The sequence below is a fragment of the Staurois parvus genome, unplaced genomic scaffold (assembly GCF_062004578.1).
Source record: "Staurois parvus isolate SC_StPar_1 unplaced genomic scaffold, SC_StPar_1.0 ptg000208l, whole genome shotgun sequence".
NCBI classification, from domain to species: domain Eukaryota; kingdom Metazoa; phylum Chordata; class Amphibia; order Anura; family Ranidae; genus Staurois; species Staurois parvus.
In genome coordinates this window covers 589,778-610,651 of record NW_028318004.1, presented here as the reverse complement: position 1 = coordinate 610,651, position 20,874 = coordinate 589,778, and the positions used below count along the sequence as shown (strand labels likewise).

The following is a 20,874-nucleotide window of genomic DNA, read 5'->3' as shown; positions in this document are numbered from 1 at the left end:
GCCCAATCCCCGGATATTAATCCAATAGAAAACTTGTGGGGTGACATCAAAAATGCAGTTTCTGAGGGAAAACCAAAAAATAGAGAAGAACTGTGGAATGTAGTCCAATCATCCTGGGCTGGAATACCTGATCACAGGGGCCAGAAGTTGGGTGACTCCATGCAACACAGATGTACAGCAGTTCTCAGAAACAGTGCGACTACAACCAAATATTCATGAAGTGATTCAAAGGAAAGCAAAATCTTCAAACATTTTTCAGTTTATATAGTGAATGTTTGAGTTTGTAAAGAAGAATACAAACACTGCAATTTTTTTGAACCGTCTAATATTCACTTTTCAGAAATTTGATCTATTTTTCTTCATGTTTTGATTTGGAATAGAATGTGTCGTGTTCCCAATGCATTTGTGTGGATGGAAATAAAAGCTATTAGAAGGATTTTGAGCTTTATTCACTTTTTTCAACACACTGCTATTATTTTGAACACAACTGTATACAGCTGCGTGGCAATAAAGCTCACCTGCTGTGAGGATCTATGCACACTGCAGGCAGGAACTGGTTAATCTAAGTTTCTGAACTTCCTTTGTGAAGACCCCCATATATTTACTCAAATTCTGTGACATGTATTCCCTATGCACTGTGAGTAGCACTGGCGAGTCACACATTTCACAGAGCCTGCCTTCTGAACTACAGAGGTGCTGTGAGGAGGAGTTTCAGGAGGTGGCGTCCGTACAAGAATCACAGCTTGCAGTCAGCAAAGTACCATGGGATATGTAGTCCTTGGAAATCAAAAGTAAACCTGTGGAATGAACAAAGAAGCTGCAAAGCATGGAGGAATCCAGGAAGTTGTGGAAAGAGACAGGCAGCAGTAACATAAAAGAGTTTTTTTTTCCCCAAGTAAACTTTTTTTTTTTCTCCCCACAGCAGAGGCTGGTCTGTGGGTAGAGTTCCAACATCTTTTACTTTGTGGATTTACGCTTCATTTATACTCAACACAAGCAGGAAAGGAACAAATTCATTTATTTTACTTCACAGCTTTATTTCAATTTAAGAGCACAAAACATAGAAATGGATTTAGAAGGCAACAGCTAAAAACAGTGAAATCGCTGAATAGCAAAAAAAGCAATTGAGGGAAGTTGTCCCCTTTAAGTGCTGTTCTAGTTTAGTGCTTTCAAAGGCCTGTAAGTCACATCTAAGGGCCTCGTCTTTGGACTCATGGCAGAAAATTCCTGGCCATAGCATTTTTTTTTTCTCCTCATCTCTGCTACACTATGGGAATTTGATTGCTATGGATGTGCAGCATGAACTACTCGTGTATCCAGACCACTCATTTCCCTTTTTAAACCTTCCCCTGGGTGAGGAGAATTTGTAGCATGGCATTATTTCCCCCAGAACATCGAAAAATTGCAAAAATGAAGAGAAGGTTAGACAATAAGATACTACAATCTGTATGTTTGATGAGTATTGGGGAAACCATGAAGGATGGAGCTGCTCCAATAACAAGAGACTGGTGACTTCACTGTGGAGGTATTGTATCTGGTCATATCAGGCTGATGACATCACTGAGAATGCAGCCTATCCATTCTCTAAAGACTGGTGACATCACTGAAAATGCAACCTATCAAGTAACAAGACTGATGACATCACTGAGAACACAGCCTATCCATTCTCTAAAGACTGGTGACATCACTGAAAATGCAACCTATCAAGTAATGAGACTGGTGACATTTTCTGAGCACACAGCCTATCCATTCACTAGAAACCAGTGACATCACTGAGAACACAGCCCTATCCATTCACTAGAAACCAGTGACATCACTGAGAACACAGCCCTATCCATTCACTAGAGACCAGTGACATCAGTGAGAACACAGCCTATCCATTCTCTAAAGACTGGTGACATCACTGAGAATGCAACCTATCAAGTAACTAGACTGATGACATCACTGAGAACACAGCCTATCCATTCACTAGAGACCAGTGACATCACTGAGAACACAGCCTATCCATTCACTAGAAACCAGTGACATCACTGAGAACACAGCCCTATCCATTCACTAGAGACCAGTGACATCAGTGAGAACACAGCCTATCCATTCTCTGAAGACTGGTGACATCTCTGAGAATGCAACCAATCAAGTAACAAGAGACTGATGACATCACTGCAAAGGTAGCATATCTGCTCACAAGAGACTTATGACATCACAGAGAATGCAGGCTATCCATTCACTAGAGACCAGCATTATCACCGAGGGTTAAGTCCATTCATTAGAGACAGGTGACATTATGGGGGTTGATTTACTAAAACTGGAGAGTGCAAAATCTGGTGCAGCTGTGCATGGGAGCCAATCAGCTTCTCATTACAGCTTGTTCAATTTTAAGCTTGGACAAAAAACAAAAAAAACCTGGAAGCTGATTGGTTTCTATGCAGAGCTGCACCAGATTATGCACCCTCCAGTTTTAGTAAATCAACTCCTTTGCGTTGATCACCTAACAAGCCAAATGAAAAAAAAATCACAGGTCTGCATACTTCGTTTATGTCTTTAGTCATGCTTGTTTTGTAAATTTTAAGCAAAATAAACATTATCCCTAATACTTCTAAAATTAAATTTTTTTAAAAATAAAAAATAAAAATGCAGCAGAATGTATTTTGTTTTTGCAGAATGAGAAGTGTTGAAGCCTCCAGTCGGTGAGACATTAATCTTTCCTGATTAGTGACACAGAAAATCAGTTTTGGCCATTTTAAGTATTTCCTTTGTATATGCAGAAGTCTGGTGTTTCCTGTCTCCCTCCAATGAGGTGTATGAACTGTTTTTGTGTCTCTGGGCTGCAGGCATCATATATTATCCTAAGAAGGAAATTTCAGATCTGCAAGGTATTTTTTAGTATGTTTTATGGGTCTCTCCGGTGTCATTCTTGGACCGCAATCTGTTAATATAACCTTCCATGAAATCAACTGTGCCCAAACATTTTAAAGAAATATGACTCAAATGCTCGCGAGTAATGGCTGTTACAATGCGCATTCCCTCCAACGTTCTTTTACAAACAGCCTTTTGTAATTGCTTCTCAGGGTATTAGGCTGGTCTTTGCAGCAGCTTAGAAATAAGGCTTCTCTCGTTATATTCAAGGCAAAGAACCGTTTATTTTAATTATTTCAAATAAGTCTGTTTCACGAGGCAGACCGCAGTACGTATGACGCAGTGATGTTCCAATAGATCATCTATACAGAGTTTCTGAAACCACGTGAAATACCACATCTGAGGCCTTTGGCCTAGTCCAATTTATAGGAGGAAATCCACATCTGCACACAATCATATCTCACTCTGTATGGATTTAATAAAGCAAGGCCGGGACAATGTACTGTACCTGCTCGTAAATTAAACTATGTTGTGGAGAAAGAGGCACAGGCTGTGAGGGGGTATGGGAAATAGCACCATAACCGTCGGTAAGGCAAGGGATCACCTCCAAATTCTAAAATTGAACTAGATCTACCTTAAGACCTGACCCTTATCCTAACTTTTAACATTAACTTCCTAACCTAACACCCTCACCTCAACATCTTGTCCATTACCTGTCCTACACACCACATCTCTCCAGTAGCCCATTATCTGGTCCATCCTCCCACACCTGAAAATCTCATCCATCACCTATCCTACATCCCAACTCTCATCCATCACCTATCCTACACCCCACAGTCTCTTCCATACCCAACATCGCATCCATCGCCTGCTCAACACCACACATCTCACCCTCAATCTCTCCCACACCCGATATTTCATCCATCATCTTTTCAACACCCCACATCTCCCCATCTCTCTACCATCTCATCCATCACCTGTTCTACAACCCATATCTTACCCTCAGTCTCTCTCACACCCTAACATCTCATCCATCACATGTTCTTACACCCCACATCTCACCCTCCATCTCTCCAGTAGCCCAATATCTGGTCCATCACCTATCCTACACTGTCCATTCTCTCACACCCTAACACCTCATCCATCACCTAGTCTACATCCAATGTCCCCCCCTCAATATCTACCACAGCCGCTATCTCAGCCATCGCTTGCTCAACACCCCACATGTACCCCTCCATCTCTATTGCACCCCAACATTTCATCCATCACCTGTTCTACACTCCACATATTCCCCTCAATCTCTCTCACACCCAATATCGCATCCATTATCTGTTCAACACCCCATACCCAATATATCATCCATCACCTGTTCTACATCTCACCCTCAGTCTCATCCACACCCCAACAACTCATCCATCACCTGTTCTACACCCCACATCTCCCCCTCCATGTCTCCCACACCCCAACATCTCATCCATTACCTGTTCTACACCCCATATCTCCCTCTTTTACCTCTGCCAAACCCCAACATCTCATCTCTTATTCTACACCCCACATCTTCCCCTCCATCTCTTCCACACTACTGTATCTCCTTTATCACCTGTCCTACACTCCACTACTCATCCAACACCAGTCTTACTCTACCACATCTCACCTTCCGTCTTTCATATATCCCGTATTTTGTCCAGTACCTCCTCCTGCACCCCATATATTACACTCATCTCACACAGTTTCCTTGCATATTAAACACACACTAGGACATTGTCATGCCTTTTATTAATAGCAGAATTTAGGATAAAAAAAACAAAATAAGCACCTAGACTAAAATACAGCCTGAAGGTAGTGAAACCATTTCCAAGAAAAACTGAAGATATACTAAATACCCTTTTCCATAATAAAGTAATTCAAATTCTAGGAACTCATAATCTAGGCAAATCTTCTGTACAGTCACTTATTGTAAAGTAATCTCTACCTGGCATGATATCGAGGTGTAAGTATTAGAGTTCCCCAATCAGCTTCTTCCACACCCTCCACCTTTATCTCAGACATTTCCCTGGAGATTCTTAAAGGACAGTTATAGTGATAACATTTATAGACACATACGTAAAGGTTTCAGGTACTGATCAAAACTGGATCTTCAGCTTTTCATTGAAGGGGAAAATCTTTTATTTTTTAAGTTCCCTACAGACTTTAGGTGGTTCCTATGAAAGATTGCTAATCAAACAAGTGCATTTTCATTGGACAAATATATTCCTATAAGGGCAGACATCCCCCCAGCTGGCTTATATTAGGGGAAAATAGCAATGAGAGAATGTTCAACTTGGCCAAGTGACTCTTTCAGAGGCTACAGAAGCCCATGCATGGACTCAAGTATAACTGGTGATATCAGGAAAACTTCTATTATTATGTCTTTAGGCACTCCCCTTTGCGCACACACGTCAGTCCAGTAATACCATGGAAGGTCATAGCAACCTGCCGTATCCTGGGCTGATATTGTGAAACCGTAAGATGCACGCCATTACAAAGAGATTCAAAGTCCATCCCAAGAAGTGTTACCAAATGGCCAAAAAGCATTTGGACTAATAAAGCATTTCCACAAACTTTGTGAAAAACCATAGGTGGTAACTGTGCAGCATTATCAGTACAAATGCTGTTGTGTTGCCATTGTTTTTGGCTTCTACACCACTGTTCTGTAAGATGAGTATGGTCACTTGGAAAAAGAACATATACATGTCTGAGAACATGGTGCCTATAGGTAGGCCTTTAAGGAAGCAAGCACAACCTAATAGAGGCAAGCCACCATACATATTGAGCTGTCAACATTTTAAATTTAAATGAAATAAATGTACACCTAGATTTTGTGTTGGCAATCAAGCCCTCTCACTTTTGTTGGTCATCTACAAAAACCCTCTGAAGTCACCAAGTTTGTGCACAGCTCCCGTATAGTGAACAGAACAATGCTCTGTGATATTTTCTATTTATGAATTAGAGGCATGCTGACTCAGATTGTACCTCATTTAATTAAAATACTGGCACCCAGTGATGTATTTGTAGACCGGGGGAACATCAGCAGACAGGCGCTTAATGTCTGCACATTGAGTAGAGGAGACGGGAGAGCCCAGCCAGTCCGTCTACTGTTCAAACAAAAGCTGCAAATGAAAGATCGTCATTTTGGAAATTACAGAGAAAAAAATGAGACATTGGAACATTCTGCTACAGGTAAATACTGTGCTTGCAAGTGGCGTGTGCTGGATATTCAGGTGGACAACTCCACAGCCTCCTCTTCCCCATCTCCTCTGTTGGCACGTATCTCCACTAATGTACGGGCCAGGCGGCTCCATTCATCACTGTGCGGAACAGCAAACTGCGGAGAAAAAAAAAAGAGGAATGCATTAACCCATCTTCTCATCTACATCCGTAAACCAAAGATCATCAGTCCCTCTTGTGAGTCAGGTCCACATGGTACAAAAGTGTCAGTGAGCCATGCCAACCACAGGATTTAATAAGATTAAGTGAAAATATGTAGATAAGCCATTCTGAAAGTTTATTGTGACATATTTCTCCTTTTGTATGCGTGTATACTTACCTATTCTAAGGGTGATCTGGTCTTGTGATTGGCTCCCAGCATCAAGGAAGAGGAGGGACAGCAGACAACTGGTGCAATGCCTGGGCGGTGACATCACTCATAGGATGGGACATCCATTGTCAGCACTCCCTCCTCTCCTTGAAGCCGTCAGTGGGAGCTGAAAAGTGACGGGAGCTGAAAAGTGACTGGACCTGAGTGCCCTCAGAATAGGTAAGTATACGCATGTTCCTTCTACAGGGTAGTTAGAATGGGAGTTACAAGGGGGGTTTAAGACAAGATACGGTTGTGCTCAAAGGTTTGCATACTGTGGCAGAAATGGTGAAATGTTGGCATTGACATTGAAAATATGACTGATCATTCCCAAAATGATATATAAGGATAGTGATCATATGAAGCCATTTATTATCACATAGTTTTAGCATGATCAGTCATATTTTCAATGCCAATACCAAAATGTCACCATTTCTGCCAGGATATGCAAACTTTTTAGCACAACTGTAAATTTAGCCTGGACTTCCACTTTAAATTCACTTTCGATATAATACAACAAATCACTAGGCTGACTACGGTATTCCTGGTTGAGCATTACTGTGTCAACTACCAGAGTGGATTCTTTACAAAAGTATACATTCCAGAAAGATTACCTCAGGGCAGAGCTCTGGGGGTCATAGAGGAAACAAAAAAAGAAAATAATAAGAGTCTAAAGGGGAATTCCACTCAAAATGGAAGTAATCCCTCCTATTCCATTATCTGCTGAGGATTAGCTTCTATTTAGATCTGCAGATTCCCTAATGCTGCACACAGGATCAGCTATGAGGCCAGCCATTTGAGAGCTGACATAAGCACACTAGCAACTGTGACAGTTATCATTTCAGACATGCCTATACTGCGCATGCACAAGTAGACAATGTGAATAAAAACACTGCAGAAAAGAACATTGGTGTGTTGGAATAAAAGCATAGTAAAGCTGCAAATACCTCTGCTCCAAGGATCTGACATCTGTGAGGTGGTGCGAGACTACTTTGCTACTTTGCACCCTAAGCAAGACCAGGTACTTGCACCCCCCCCCCCCCCAAAAAAAAGAAGAAACTTCAAAATTCAACTCCACACAGAGCTAATCCTTGTCAACATTAGCTCCATGTGGAGACAGACCGGGGAGCTGGGAGGAGGTGATGTTGCGCAGCGTCTCATTGACTGGATACCTCTTCTTGACAGACTGTCTGAAGTTTGCAGGAGACAGCTTCGTCTCAAGCTAACATCATCCAATCCTGTCTGGGGACAGTGAGACCAGGACCCAGAAGTGACATTTTACATGATGCTTTCAGGTCATTACAGGAAGGGAGATCAATGAACAGGTGTTCAATGATCTCCCTCCCTTCTACCGGTGGCACCCACCATGCAGGTCCCAGGTCCGCTGATGGGAGCGCAGAGCCTGGGAAGCATGGAGAGAGGGGATGCTAAAAGTGTGGCTCAGCTGCACAACTTTAGTGTCCTTCAAAATCAAGTGTAAATATGTCTGTCTGCATACAGTGTATGTCTGTATCTCTGTGCCTCAGAAAACAGAAATTGCCTGTGCATGGGTTCCCATTGCTGCCTGTGCCCTCAGTCACCTCTCTGTCGAATCACCTCCCACCATCGGGCTACAGCCTTGCCTTCCACCCTCCTCAGCAGAGGAAAGGATAATCACTCCTCCAGTGATTCCAATAATTAATGGCCGTGAGCAGCCGTGGTCGGCTGCCGCTGATTAGCACGGCTTTAGCCTCCTGCGCCCAAAATGAAAAAAAAATCCCTCTGTTCCTCACCTCCTGAGCCCCCCTGGTGAACTGATGGGGCACAGGGAAAATATAATTGATGTTACAGCAGGCCTGCTGTGCTGCCAATGGCCCTGCCCATGGCTGTGCTCTCTGTTGCAGTGCACTCTAGATGGCTGCCTAGTGGTAGCATCTTCCAGGTCCAGGGTCTTCAGCCATCTTGATTGGCTTCTTGTATAGTTACAGGATGATGTAACTCCCAGGCATGTGCATGAGTTTATTCATCCCAGCCCAGGTGAACTGTCAGACAGGTGAGTTTTTTTGCAGGATAGACATCACATGACTGTTTGCCCTTTGGGGGGGGTTTGTACACCGTAGTTCTATTTTAAAGTGGAACTTAACCCTCTCATGTTTTACAGCCAAGGAAGCTGCCATCTTAGCTTCTATTCAATCTGCATTTGCCATGGGGTAGCATGTGATGGGTTATGACACCAGCCAGTTGATGGTTTGACAGTTTGGCTGAGAGAAAAAACAACTGTCACTTATCATTCACAGCATGCCTTGAGACTGGGTTCATATAGTTTGTTTGGGTCGGTGCAATTTTGCTCAGTGGTTCAGGTGCGTTTCCCATGTGAATTGCTAAAGTGTGTGAGATTGGAAATCAGACAGGACTCTTTCAAATCACACTGCTGCTGGTCTGCACATACTGTATACTATATTGTATTGGGCCCCCTGCCTTTCCATGCACATGAACTTTAATGGCATCCCAGTCTTAGTCCGTAGGGTTCAATATTGAGTTGGCCCCGCCCTTTGCAGATATAACAGCTTCAACTCTTTTGGGAAGGATGTCCACAAGGTTTAGGGGGGTGCCTATGGGAAGGTTTGACCATTCTTCCAGAAGCACAATTGTGAGGTCAGGCACTGATGTCGGAGGAGAAGGCCTGGCTCACAGTCTCCCTCTAATTCATCCCAAAGGTGTTCTATCGTGTTGAGGTCAGGACTCTGTGCAGGCCAATCAAAGGGGCCATCCCCAAACTTCCCACAAAGTTGGGAGCATGAAATTGTCCGAAATGTCTTGGTATACTGATGCCTTAAGAGTTCCCTTCACTGGAACTAAGGGGCCAAGCCCATCCCCTGAAAAACAACCCCACACCATAATCCCCCCTCCACCAAACTTTACACTTGGCACAGTGCAGTCAGGCAAGTACCGTTCTCCTAGCAACCGCCAAACCCAGACACGTCCATCAGATTGCCGGAGAGAGAAGCGTGATTGGTCACTCCAGAGAACACGTCTCCACTGCTCTGGAGTCCAGTGGCGGCGTGCTTTACACCACTGCATCCGACGCTTTGCATTGCACTTGGTGATGTAAGGCTTGGATGCAGCTGCTCGGCCATGGAAACCCATTCCATGAAGATCTCTACGCACTGTTGTTGTGCTAATCTGAAGGCCACACTAAGTTTGGAGGTCTTTAGCTATTGACTCTGCAGACAGTTGGCAACTTCTGCGCACTGTGCGCTTCAGCATGCACTGACCCCGCTCTGTCATGTTACGTGGCCTACCACTTGGTGGCTGAGTTGCTGTTGTTCCCAGTTGCTTCCACTTTGTTATAATCCCACTAACAGTTGAGTGCGAAATATTTAGTAGCCAGGAAATGTCACGGATGGACTTATTGCACAGGTGGCAACCTATCACGGGACCACGCTTGGAGTCACTGAGCTCCTGAGAGCGACCCATTCGTTCACAAATGTTTGTAGAAGCAGTCTGCATGCCTAGGGGATGATTTTATACACCTGTGTCCATGGAGGTGATTGGAACACCTGAATCACATGATCTGGAGGGCTGGCCCAATACTTTTGCCAATATCTGTGCGGTTCAGAAATATCCGAATTTACATATAGTGAACTGAGGCTAAATGTAACTGTTCTGGGAAAGAGTTAAAATCGATGGGATTAGTTATGCATTAGGAATTCGATAACATTTGCTGAAAACTTCTAATTTGATTTTTTTCGCTTGGGAAACAGCAAATGGTGGGCTTAGTTCCGCTTTACATTTTTTAACTTAGTTTACAATCATTTGTATATGGAAGAAAGGCCACAGGGGAACATACCACCTCCATGGAGAGTGTCCCCTGTAGGCAGTAACTCCATGACCCCAATGCTGGGAGGCCAATGCGCTGCTCCTCTCAGTGTAAACTTTCCCACATAACACAATCAGTGTAATCATTCACCAAGAGATAATTATTCCAATTTAATTGTGAATTTCTCAAAGCAGAAAATTATGGTTTAGAATAGAGATTTTATTTTAAGTAAAACAAATCACAATTCTGAGCTGTAATTTACTATTATGGGTTTAGAATGGCAGAACGTTTATCAGAATCTCATTACTGGTATGGAAAAAATAAGCTTTTGTTAAGAGCCTTTGTTAATTATTTCGATAAAATATCAGTAAAGCAAAAAAAGGAAAACTCTACTTACGTTAAACAATGATATTTCTAATAGGTACTCACAACATTTTATAATTTATTGTAATTAAAATACATTTTAGTCCGCAGCCAATACGATCTTCTAAATTTAAAGTAAACCTTTCCTGTACAATAAAGCCCCACGTCAGGGTGAAATGCGTCAGTAGAGGAGCCTGTGTCTGACAGGATGTTGTTGCTTCGGGGGGGAGGGGCAGTAAAGTTTTATTGAAAAGTAGTGCAGCCAGTTGTTTCTGTGTATTTAGTATTTGGGAGAAACCTGATCCACATTGGGTCAGGAGCACCCATGTTTGGTGTGGCCACTAGTATATCCTGGGAGCGGTACCATGGATTTTGGAGGCTGCCTTTGCTGATTTTTCCTTCTAACATACTAGATGCCTGGCTGTCTTGCTGACTGGCTTTAGTCATTTCTGAGCCACTGACCCAGTACAAATATATACAGTGCCTTGAAAAAGTATTCATACCCCTTCAAATTTTTCACATTTTGTCATGTTACTACCAAAAACGTAAATGTATTTTATTGGGATTTTATGTGATAGACCAACACAAAGTGGCACATAAATGTGAAGTGGAGGGAAAATGATAAATGGTTGTCAAACTTTTTTACAAATAAATATCTGAAAAGTGCGGACTGCATTTGTATTCCGCCCCCTTTACTCTGATACCCCTAACTAACTAAAATCTAGAGGAATTAATTTTCTTCAGAAGTCACCTAATTAGTAAATAGAGGCCATCTGTGTGTAATTTAATCTCAGTATAAATACAGCTGTTCTGTGAAGCCCTCAGAGGTTTGTTAGAGAACATTAGTGAACAAACAGCATCATGAAGGCCAAGGAACACAACAGACAGGTCAGGGATAAAGTTGTGGAGACGTTTAAAGCAGGGTTAGGTTATAAAGAAATATCCCAAGCTTTGAATATCTCACAGAGCACTGTTCAATCCATCATCCAAAAACTGCAAACCTACCAAGACATGGCTGTCCACCTAAACTGACAGGCCAGGCAAGGAGAGCATTAATCATAGAAGAGGCCCATGGTAACTCTGGAGGAGCTGCAGAGATCCACAGTTCAGGTGGGAGAATCTGTCCACAGGAGAACTATTAGTCATACACTCCACAAATCTGGCCTTTAAGGAAGAGTGACAAGAAGAAAGCCATTGTTGAAAGAAAGCCATAAGAAGTCCCATTTGCAGTTTGCGAAAAGCCATGTGGGGGACACAACAAACGTGGAAGAAGGTGCTTTGGTCAGCTGAGACCAAAATTTAAATTTTTGGCCTAAAAGCAAAACGCTATGTGTGGTGGAAAACTAACACTGCACATGACCCTGAACACACCATCCCCACCGTGAAACATGATGGTGGCAGCATTATGTTGTGGGGATGCTTTTCTACAGCAGGGACAGGAAAGATGGTCAGAGTTGATGGGAAGATGGATGGAGCCAAATACAGGGACATCTTAGAAGAAAACCTGTTAGAATCTGCAAAAGACTTGAGACCGGGGCGGAGGTTCACCTTTCAGCAGGACAACGACCCAAAACATCCAGCCAGATCTACAATGGAATGGTTTAGATCAAAGCATATTCATGTGTTAGAATGGCCCAGTCACAGTCCAGACCCAAATCCAATTGAGAATCTGTGGCAAGACTTGAAAATTGCTGTTCACAGACGCTCTCCATCCAATCTGACAGAGCTTGAGTGATTCTGCAAAGAAGAATGGGCAGAAATGTCCCTCTCTAGATGTGCAAAGCTGGTAGAGACATCCCCAAAGAGACTTGCAGCTGGAATTGCAGTGAAAGGGGGTCCTACAAAGTATTGACTCCGGGGGGCCGAATACAAATGTACGCCACACTTTTCACAGATTTATTTGTAACAAATGTTGAAAAACATTTCTCATTTTCCTTCCACTTCACAATTATGTGCCACTTTGTGTTGGTCTATCACATCAAATCCCAATAAAATACATTTATGATTTTGGTTGTAACATGACAAAATGTGGAACATTTCAAGGGGTATGAATACTTTTTCAAGGCATTGTACATCACATCAGAGAACAGTCAATAGTCTTTATTTTTTACTTGTCCCATGTCAGAAACTCATTGTATCTAAGCCAGGGGGTCAGTATGACTGCCAGACAACTAACAATTTCATACGGAAAGGTTATTGATGGCAGCTTTTATACAGCGGGTAAAATAAGTATTGAACACATCACCATTTTTCTAGGTAAATATATTTCTAAAGGTGCTATTGACATGAACTTTTCTCCACATGTCAGTAACAACCCATGCAATCCACACATACAAAATAAAAAAGCAGTGCTAAAATCAATAAATAACTAAAACAATTAAATGAAAAAATATGTGACTCTATTTGTGATACAGTCAAATTATCAAACACTAAAATAAGAAGTGCCACATAAAGTGTCTATACAGAAGTAAGTGCTGTAATACGGCAAGTCGATAATACTGTAAGTCGATCCTGAATACGGCTGCCAGACTCATCCACCTTTCCAACCGCTCCGTTTCCGCCACCCCCCTCTGCCAATCCCTCCACTGGCTTCCGATTGCGCAACGGATCAAATTCAAAATCCTAACACTGACGTACAAAGCTGTCCACCATACTGCCCCGAACTACATCACTGACCTAATATCCAAGTACCGCCCAGCACGCACACTCCGCTCCTCACAAGACCTCCTTCTCTCTAGTTCCCTGGTCTCCTCCTCCCATGCCCGCCTCCAGGACTTCTCCAGGTTGTCACCCATCCTCTGGAACTCCCTGCCCCAACACATCAGATTATCACCTACTCTCCTCTCCTTTAGGCGCACCCTGAAAACCCATCTCTTCAGGGAAGCCTACCCCACCCCCTGCTAACTTGCCGACCTCCTCCACTCTTCCTACCACTCCATCCCCCACAGCTATCTCCTCCTGTGCCACCATCCCCTCCCTCCTAGATTGTAAGCTCGAAAGAGCAGGGCCCTCGATCCCCTCATGTTTTGCATTATATTGTTATTGTTCTGTCACATGTTCTGTCCCCCTTTGTAATGTACAGCGCTGAGCAAACCATTGGCGCGTTATAAATACTGTATAATAATAATAATACGTGATACAAATGAATTATGAAATACCACAAAAAGTGTCCATAAAAGGGTCAAATAAAGTGACTCTCTATTGAAGACTCCTCTTCTCCAAGAAAGCTCCAATCCTCAAGTGACAGTGATGTGCCAGACAATGTGCTACCAATGAGGAACAATCCACCACCTCCACCACTGTACAAAAGGGCCTCTTACCAGACCAGTTGGACCATACTCTTAGAAATGGTCATACAACTTGTAATGTGCAGATCCGACTCCACCGTGCCTGATCTGTAAGACCCGTAGTAGGTGTCATCAGCAGGTAAAAAAAGACCCATCCATAGTGAAGTACATTAAAAAAAATGTATTTATTTAAAAAATATCCATATGCACACAGAGGTGTAAAGGAAATAGAAACGAACTTCCATAAAGTGTAAGAACAAATATGGCAATCTGATGGCACCAGTGTATGGAACTTCAGAACACGTTACTACGTGATGACGTCACACGTACCGGCCACGTCCAACATGTTTTGTCGAACGACGTCTTCAGGGGAATAGGCTGTAGACACAGCCTATTCCCCAAAGATGTAGGTTTGACAAAACATGCTGGCTGCAAACACTTCATTTGAGCCTTGTTATGGAGACTTTTTGTGGTATTTCATAATTTAATTGTATTACGTATTACAGCACTCACTTCTATATGGACACTTTTTGTGGCACTTATTTGATAGTATTTGATAATTTGACTGTATCACTTATAGAGTTACATATTTTTTCATTTAATTGTTTAAGTTATTTATTGATTTTAGCACTGCTTTTTTGTTTTGGAAGTTTGAACTAACTGGTGTTATTAATGTATCTTAAATAGAAAAGCATTTTATTTAAAAAAAATTGATAATCAAAAGAATCTGATTTAAATTTAAAAAATCGGATCTTTTAAAAAATCTTTTTAAAAATCATCTATTTTTATCCACCCTGATGCAAAGAAACCAAAACAAATAAGTGGCTGCTTATTTACATGAATTTATTTTTTGACTCCAAAATCATTTTATTAAAATAAATTTTAAATTGAAATCAGATTCTTTTGATTTTTATCAAAGATCCAATCTTTTAAAAAAAATTTTTTAAAAAACATCGATTTTTATCCACCCTGATGCAAAGAAGCCAAAACAAATAAGTGGCTGCTTATTTACATGAATTTATTTTTTGACTCCAAAAGCATTTTATTAAAATAAATTTGATAAAAATCCAAAAAATGTGATTTACATTTAAAAAATCTGATCTTTTAAAAAAAACATTTTAAAAATAAATGATTTTTATCCACCCTGATGCAAAAAAAACAAAACAAATTAGTGGCTGCTTATTTACATGAATTTATTTCTTAGCAGATTTATTATTTGGTTATTTATCCATACATGCAAAGCAGGGGGGATTTGATTTAAATCAAGTTGATTTAGATCACTAGTGAAAAGGCTCAATTTAAATCATAATTTTTAAAGAGCACCTGTCATCTCTGTCCCACAGCGGCTCCTCCTCTGACTTACTGTTGACTCACCGACAGTCCCATTCACTTTAATGGGACGGCTGGTGATGCGGCAGTGACACAACAAGGTGAGGGACGTGGTGGCAGCAGGTGAGTGGATGCCCGCTAACAGGCGCTGCCATGATGGATCTAAAATGACAGGTGCTCTTTAATGTAAGGAATCCGACTCATTCTTGCTGCAAGTTAGAATCTTTAATATTTGTAAACCAAATGAAGGTTTCCTTTTTAGAATATTAAGCTGTCAGGTTAGTAAAACAGCGATCTCAGAACCGATTTTAGGTTAATAAGTTCATCACACAGAGCTGCAGAACAACGCAAATTCTTTTATTTCAGGTTTTCTCTCATAGTTACTGTGAAATTGTGTGAATGTGTCAATGCAGGGCATGTCATCTCAGCTTGCAGAACTTGGATTCCTTGAATGAGTTTACCAAAAATGTAAATATTGCAGAATATACAGCCTCTTGCTACGTAACTAAGATCCATTTCATGCTGAAGAAACTCAATTATTAGTGTATCTTAAATAGAAAATTATCCTTAGATAGATTTTCACTCCAAAAGCAGTTTATTAAAATAAATTTGATAGAAATAAAAAAAAATTAATTTAAATTTAAAAAATCCAATCTGTTTAAAATTAGGGTTTTTTTTAAACCATCAATTTTTATCCACCCTGATACAAAGAAACCAAAACAAATGAGTTCAAAAATGAAGTTATGTGTAATAAAATGGAATGACACAGGGAAAAAGTATTGAACACATGAAGACAGGGAAGTGCAAAAAGGCACTGAAAGCCAAAACACCAGCTAAAATCTATCAGTAATTGGGTTGTTACCGACATGTGGTGAACATTTTATGTCAATATCACCTATAGAAATATATTTATTGAGAAAAATGGTGACGTGTTCAATATTTATTTTACTCGCTGTATTTATCTTACAAAAATGGAGCTTTCTTACAACCAGGACAACCGTACTCAGCGCATTGATCGTCTTCAGAAATCTGATTTCTTGTTCCAACAGCTCACTATTATTCCTGGAAGTCTGCACAGAGCTTGAAGGGAAACTCATGAGTGACATCGCCCCTTGTGAGAATAGTTATTTCCTGGATTCAGACATAATTGTCACATTGCCCATGTATAAAGCCCCCCACCCACAGATTGCCAGCTCTCTAGTGCTCCCCCTGTCCTTTTTTCCATAGCAGCCACCACCGAAATACCCAGAGTCAGCATGGAGGAACCAGTGGTGTCACAACCCCCGTCATGTGACAAGGCGATTGCCCACTAGTCTCCAGGACTGCAGTGCTTCCATATACATGAAAGTATTGGGTACTTTGTGATGGCGGGACAAAGGAACCACAGAGGCTGCTGGAGCGGTATCAAAGAGTGGGAGGCAGCCTATAAAAGTCATTGTCACTTTGATCTGAAAGCTTTGACTTTGGGACTTTGATCTGCCAAACTCAATGAGGAGTTCTGAATATTCTCCCTGATGTAGAAGTGCTGAAGACTACAGACCCAGCCAGGAAACTAGCATGTGTGTATTTGTTCTGTGGAAGATTTTAATGGATCCTCAGCTGATTTATGGCTGCAGTGACACCTTCATCTTTGATGATGTCTGCAAAGGAAATAATGTTTTCCTGGGTCTGATCATGTGACCAGAGCAAAACAGACACTCCCACTCAGAACTCAGCATAAGGAAGTTGCCAGGGGCGGACTGACAACTCATGGGGCCCCCGGGCAATAGGGGATCATGGGGCCGCTGTGTCCTTGCCCAAACTCAAAAAAGCCTATGAAAAAGGTACCAACAGGGGCATCTCATGGGGCCTCCTACTGATCCCGGGCCCTCGTGCAGTGCCCGAGTTTCCAAATGGTCAGTGCGCCCCTGGAAGTTGCTGTAATAACTGATCTCTAAACTGGAACAGAAGCAGGCAAGAATCTGCACCAGAATTTGCTAAAAAAAAATCCTCTCCAACCTGTCAGGACACCTGATTTGTAATCGATCATTTACCAACTAAATGGTGAAGTAAAGATGGTGTACCTACCTGGAGCATGTACCCTCGAAAGCAGCTCAGCTATGGCAGCTCTATAGATCTTCCCTGGCAGATTGTTATATTATTCTTTATTAAATATTCTGTCATTATGATTCTGTCACAAACACCTAAAGTGCTACTAAACCCCGGATCCTGCATTCACTATATCCGCTCTTTCCGGACCCTGCATTCACTATATCCGCTCTTTCTGGACCCTGCATTCACTATATCCGCTCTTTCCGGACCCTGCATTCACTATATCTGGTCTCCCCGGACCCTGCATTCACTATATCTGGTCTCCCAGGGTCCGGGAAGACCAGATATAGTAAATGCAGGGTCCGGGGAGAGCGGATATAGTGAATGCAGGGCCCGGGGAGACCAGATATAGTAAATGCAGGGTCCAGGAAGACCGGATATAGTGAATGCAGGGTCCGGGAAGACTGGATATAGTAAATGGAGGGTCTTGGGAGACCGGATATAGTAGATGCAGTGTCCGGGGAGACTGGATATAGTGAATGCAGGGTCCGGGGAGACCAGATATAGTGAATACAGGGTCCAGGGAGACCAGATATACTGAATTCAGGGTCCTGGGAGACCGGATATAGTGAATGCAGGGTCCGGGGAGACCAGATATAGTGAATACAGGGTCCAGGGAGACCAGATATACTGAATTCAGGGTCCTGGGAGACCGGATATAGTGAATGCAGGGTCCAGGGAGACCGGATATAGTAGATGCAGGGTCCGGGGAGACCGGATATAGTGAATGCAGGGTCCGGGGAGACCGGATATAGTGAATGCAGGGTCCAGGGAGACCGGATATAGTAGGTGCAGGGTCCCAGGAGACCGGATATAGTGAATGCAGGGTCTTGGGAGACCGGATATAGTGGATGCAGGGTTCGGGGAGACCGGATATAGTGAATGCAGGGTCCAGGGAGACCAGATATAGTGAATGCAGGGTCTTGGGAGACCGGATATAGTGGATGCAGGGTTCGGGGAGACCAGATATAGTGGATGCAGGGTCCGGGGACACCAGATATAGTGAATGCAGGGTCCGGGGAGAGCGGATATAGTGAATGCAGGGTCCGGGGAGACCAGATATAGGGAATGCAGGGTCCGGGGAGAGCGGATATAGTGAATGCAGGGTCCGGGGAGACCAGATATAGTGGTGAATGCAGGGTCCGGGGAGACCGGATATAGTGAATACAGGGTCCAGGGAGACCAGATATACTGAATTCAGGGTCCTGGGAGACCGGATATAGTGAATGCAGGGTCCAGGGAGACCGGATATAGTAGATGCAGGGTCCGGGGAGACCGGCTATAGTGAATGCAGGGTCCGGGGAGAGACCGGATATAGTGAATGCAGGGTCCGGGGAGACCAGATATAGTGAATGCAGGGTCCAGGGAGACCAGATATAGTGAATGCAGGGTCCAGGGAGACCAGATGTAGTGAATGCAGGGTCCGGGGAGAGACCGGATATAGTGAATGCAGGGTCAACTCGCTTTAGGAAACAGACACCACTCAGGTGTATCACAGGATCCTCCCCAGCGATGTATACTCGATAGTATACATGAACCGGAGAGGAAGCTGGCTATAGAGTATACATCGCTGGGGAGGATCCTGTGATACACCTGAGTGGTGTCTGTTTCCTAAAGCGAGTTGACCCTGCAGAGTCTATGGAAGGAGGTGAGGGGCCATTGCAGCTATTTTTGGATATACACAGTGTGGACACTTGATATCACCTGCATGAAGATTGTGTATTAGACACACTATATATATATGGACATGTTCACAATGAGTGGAGATTTGTATTAGAGTGTATTGTGATATATTGTTTGTTTTGGTCACTTTGATTATTCCCTTAGGGAATACACGGATTGCACTCTATTGAATATATTTGATCCGGGGAGACCGGATATAGTAGATGCAGGGTCCGGGGAGACCAGATATAGTGAATGCAGGGTCCAGGGAGACTGGATATAGTAGGTGCAGGGTCCCAGGAGACCGGATATAGTGAATGCAGGGTCTTGGTCACTTTGATTATTCCCGGAGGGAATACACGTGTTACACTTTATTCAATTAATACTGTATTTGCACGGTTGCACTTTTATATGATATATATTTATTTTGTATTTATTTATATATATATATATATATATATATTTACTTTAGATTTATGGTTTAGCGCTGCGCTATTTATTTATTTATTATTGGACTCACATTGGTAGGAGGTTAAGTGTCAGCAGCTATAGGGATAGGGCCTCATTCTTAGCGCAGGAAGTCATTTTATAATTTAATACGTGGGTAAATATAAAACTTACCCAGCATGCAATCACAAATTATTTGTTTTTTTTTCTACAATGATATATTTATTTTAATGGAAGTAGAAAATTACCATAAGCTAAATTCAAAGGACCCAGAAACACAAATGCTTTATACAAGTTGCTGGTTCATATAAACACGTGAGATCAAATTCTCTGATACATGTGCTGTATATAATTATTAATATGAAATAGTTGAGCAGTAGATTAATGCAAAGAACAATCAGTACATGTAAGGTCAAATGACTGACAGTAGCCAATCCAATTTTACATTATTGAAACACAAACTCTTATTGGTTGCTTTGGGTTCCTGCACATTGCTCTTTGCCTGAACACGTTCATACAGAATGTGTCCGATTAACAGCAACAGATAATGTTTTGCAGGTCATAAATCTGATTTTACAGAGTAATTCCACAAAGCTCTCGATATTTCTGTAAACCAGGAGCAAACGTCAGCACTTCCCCCCAGTTAACCCCTAACCTCTTGGAAACTCACGTCTACTAAGTGACTTGGATTGTAGTTTTGGTCTTCACAGTTAAATCCCTTGTAATTCAAAAATTAATCCTCTTTTTACAGCTTGTTATGTAATAAAACATTTCCCGTTTCATTCTAGAACGTCGTAAAGCCGAGCCAACCTTGTAAAGCAAAGCTCTAAAGCAAATAATGGGAAAATGTTATGATGCTGCCTTATTAATGTTTACTGTTTGATTCTCGTGTTTTATGTTAACACTTGTGGATGATGATAGTTAAGAGCTCAATCAACACTTGTAGTGTATATTCATGTGTTATTACTGTTATGTTATGGGGAGTCCACTAAGTTGTACATTACGGCACTTTCCATTAAGAGGTGGAAAAAAAAGCTTTTTGTGGTGTCCTCCTATTAACTCTAAACATGCCTTCAGGTGTTCTGGTTCCCCAGTCTGACAATGGATCAGTCTTAATAGGTGATAGTGTAAGCTTCTTATGATGAAGGAGCCCCATAACCCAGTGCTGCCCAATCTCAGTGAAAAACAATAATTATTTGGCAGGAATCATCCAGTCAGCTCCTTGGGCAGGGCATGTCTGTGGCAGTTGGAAGAGTCTCTGGACATATGAATGTGAAGAGTTAATCCAACCTGATATCACGATCTGGGGTCAGGCTTGGAGGCTAGAAGCTATAGCTACCAACTAGCTGGACAAGTACAGAAGTAGGTCACCCTGGTGGATGACATGGGCTCACCCGAGGTGTGGAGTTTAAGCACTAACCACC

The 20,874-nt window shown here is 42.2% G+C and overlaps 1 protein-coding gene across 6 annotated transcripts in view; it reads right to left on the bottom strand.

Annotated features, from left to right (window-relative positions):
• Nucleotides 1–1,016: 1,016 nt before the first annotated feature.
• Nucleotides 1,017–20,874, bottom strand: part of LOC149461194 (cytoplasmic dynein 1 intermediate chain 1) — a 595,554-nt gene continuing 575,696 nt past the window's right edge. For 4 of the 6 annotated variants that reach the window (XM_089678653.1, XM_089678654.1, XM_089678655.1 and 1 more), the window contains one exon: nt 1,017–6,220. In XM_089678653.1, the coding sequence (XP_089534779.1) occupies nt 6,113–6,220 (108 nt within the window). In that variant the 3' untranslated portion in view covers nt 1,017–6,112. The remainder of the gene's footprint in view (nt 6,221–20,874) is intronic. The other 2 variants (XR_016312930.1, XR_016312931.1) reach the window with 2 other exon arrangements.